The sequence below is a fragment of the Ursus americanus genome, chromosome 25 (assembly GCF_024610735.1).
Source record: "Ursus americanus isolate L20-20 chromosome 25, mUrsAme1.1.p, whole genome shotgun sequence".
Lineage (NCBI taxonomy): Eukaryota > Metazoa > Chordata > Mammalia > Carnivora > Ursidae > Ursus > Ursus americanus.
In genome coordinates, this window is record NC_142151.1 from 45657577 (window position 1) to 45660539 (window position 2963).

Consider the following 2963-nt stretch of genomic DNA (forward strand, 5'->3'; position numbering starts at 1 on the left):
GTCACAGTAGAAAACCATGCGTTAGGTAACTTACATGTTACGTGCTGATGGGCAATCACAACATGCCTTAGATTTAGTTTCTAGAAAAGGGCACCACACATCCTACCTAACACAATTGGCTGGCAAGTAGGTGATGGTAACACAAATTTCAATGTCTTCCATAAGAGCAAAAAGGATAGTTTATGATACTGGGAAATAGAAAGTTCAGTTTTTAACCTCATCTTGTACCTCTTAGCAGGTTCTTGGCATGAGCGACAAGGGAGCAGGCAACCACTCAGATGTAACTGGCTTCATTCTCGTAGGCTTCAGGGTCCGTCCAGAGCTCCACGTTCTCCTTTTTCTCGTATTCCTGCTGGTCTATGGCATGGTCCTTTTGGGGAACATTAGTATGATGGCAATCATTGTGACTGACTCCCAGCTGAACACACCAATGTATTTCTTTCTAGGCAACCTCTCCTTCATTGATCTCTCCTACTCCACTGTTATTGCCCCGCAAGCCATGGTCAACTTCCTGTCTGAGAAGAAGTCTGTCTCCTTTGTGGGGTGTGCTGCCCAGCTCTTCTTTTTTACCTTCTTCATCGTAACAGAAGGGTTCATCCTGGCAGCCATGGCTTATGACCGCTTCATCGCCATCTGCAATCCTCTTCTTTACAGTGTCCACATGTCAAGACGCCTTTGCTCTCAGCTGGTGGCCGGTTCCTATCTCTGTGGCTGGCTCAGTTCCATCCTCCAAGTCAGCATAACATTCTCAGTGTCTTTCTGTGCTTCCCGAGTCATTGACCACTTCTACTGTGATTCTTACCAAATTGAGAAGATCTCCTGTTCCAATCTCTCTGTCAATAAGATGGTATCTCTCAGTTTGGCCGCCTTCATTATTTTGCCTACAATAGTTGTTATTGTGGTGTCTTACATGTACATCGTGACCACAGTCTTGAAGATTCCCTCCAGGGAAGGGAGAAAGAAAGCCTTCTCCACCTGCAGCTCCCATTTGGGAGTGGTAAGTTTGCTCTATGGGACTGTCTCCTTTGTGTATCTCACACCTCCAAGCAATCCTGAACTTCGTAAAGTGGCGTCAGTATTTTACATATTGGTCACACCCATGTTAAACCCCCTGATCTACTCTCTAAGAAACAAGGATGTCAAACAAGCTTTGGGAAAAATCCTGTGGAACAAAAAAGCTTTATATTAATTCCACTTTCTTATGACTTCCTCATTAATGGGCTCATTGATCATTTCATCCTAAATGCTTTTAACATGGTGTCAAGTTGAGTCACTTAAGAATCCTTTAAATTGACCATCCCAGGATGACTGAATGGTTTTCATGGAAGGAGTAGTAGCAATCCTCTCTTCCCTAGGAGCAGTGTTAGATAGTCAGCATCAATAAAATTTACAGCCATTCTATCAACATATTATACTCCCCACTCTTTGTAGGTATAACTCTATGATAGTGGGGACAGTAGGGAAAGGAGGATTTAATTTTATTATTATTTTCCTTTGGGTCTACTTAGGTAATGGGCAGAAAAATTACTTTGCTAGAAAGTTAACCTCAGAATTAGTAGTCTCTTATGATCAGAGGAAGTGTCAACCCAAAGCAGGATGATTTCTGAGTTGTAATATTTAATTTTTTATAAGTCTATTCACAGTGCCTTAATTTGTGGCCCATAATTCTTGACTATAAATCAAGGTGTAAGATTTTTTTTTGTGTGCCATCATGAGGTTAGCTCAATAAATCATTGGTGTTTATATCTGATTGTATTTATTTTTAATATTGATTGGTATTGATTTATTATCATATCAAAGAGATGGAGAAAGATATTTCATATCCAATGTACTAAAAACTGGGCAGCCAAATCTACAAAGGGAAAGTCTTTAGTACTGATTTTCTATCTTGAGGAGACAGAAATTGCATTGGATATTTCAAATCACATTTTCCAGTTTGTACTAGTTTATTTTTTCTTTGATAATTGCTATTTACACGTACAAAGTTTTTATTTGCTTTGTATTTGATATTTTATTATATGTGATCTTTTTGTTTTCCTAATATTTGTTAATTGGTGTTGTAATTATAACGAAGTTATTTACATTTGGAAAGTGATATCTTTGTTGTCATGTTACTATCTATAATTTTTAAATTTAGGTTGTGCTTTCCAATGCAAATTGTAGGCAATTCAAATCTCCAAATATAAAAAATCAACAGAAAAGATTGCAGGAAAAAAGAAAGGGTTCACTCCTATTGTATATGTTTTATTCGTGTACCATGAGGTAAATTTAATGTTGATGGGAAGATGCAGAGGCAGAAGTGAAAGGGTGGTGTAAAATATTTGATGTTCGGTGTGTGTTGCCTACTTCCACAATCTCAGGATATATTGATATAGCCAATCAATTATGAAAAATCCCGGTGATCTTAGGGAGTATACAACTTGTGAGGTTAGAAAGGAGAGGGCACAATAGGCAACGGGACGGGGAATGGTAGAGTCAAGTACTCTGGTATATAACTTAGTATTAATAAAAATAAGTCTCTTTCAATTCTTACCAAACCAACTTAGAAAAATTCCTTTACCAAAGACTACTTTGATATTTTTCTTATAGGACAAAGTGTTTTTTATACTATTCTGAATGTCATCTAGAATTAAAAATAGATTTTCTTTGCTCCAGACCAATATTTCCAATAAATGAATTATTATTATTTCACCATCTTCTGCACTCCAGCTACAAGGATTCCTTTTTCATTTGTTTAATCAAGTGTATAGTAGTCCCCTCCTTATTCATGGTTTCACTTTCCATGGTTTTTGGTACCTGTGGTCGACTGTGGTCCAGAAGCAAATGATTCTCCTTCTGACATCACATCAGAAGGTGAGTGGTCACAATGCCTAAGTCATTCACCTCACTTCCCCTCATCACGTGGACATCACAAGAAGAAGCGTGAGTACAGGACCATAAGATATTTTGAGAGAGAGAGAGAG

At 38.1% G+C, this 2963-nt stretch overlaps 1 protein-coding gene across 1 annotated transcript; it reads left to right on the top strand.

Moving 5' to 3' along the window:
- Nucleotides 1–247: 247 nt before the first annotated feature.
- LOC123794601 (olfactory receptor 9K2-like) lies at nucleotides 248–1189 on the top strand. The gene has a single exon (XM_045800761.2). It carries the CDS (start codon nucleotides 248–250, stop codon nucleotides 1187–1189), a length of 942 nt encoding a protein of 313 aa, XP_045656717.2.
- Nucleotides 1190–2963: the final 1774 nt, after the last annotated feature.

Excerpts from the sequence above, each read along its gene's own strand:
- LOC123794601 (XM_045800761.2), top strand. The coding sequence starts at position 248 with ATGAGCGACAAGGGAGCAGGCAACCACTCAGATGTAACTGGCTTCATT.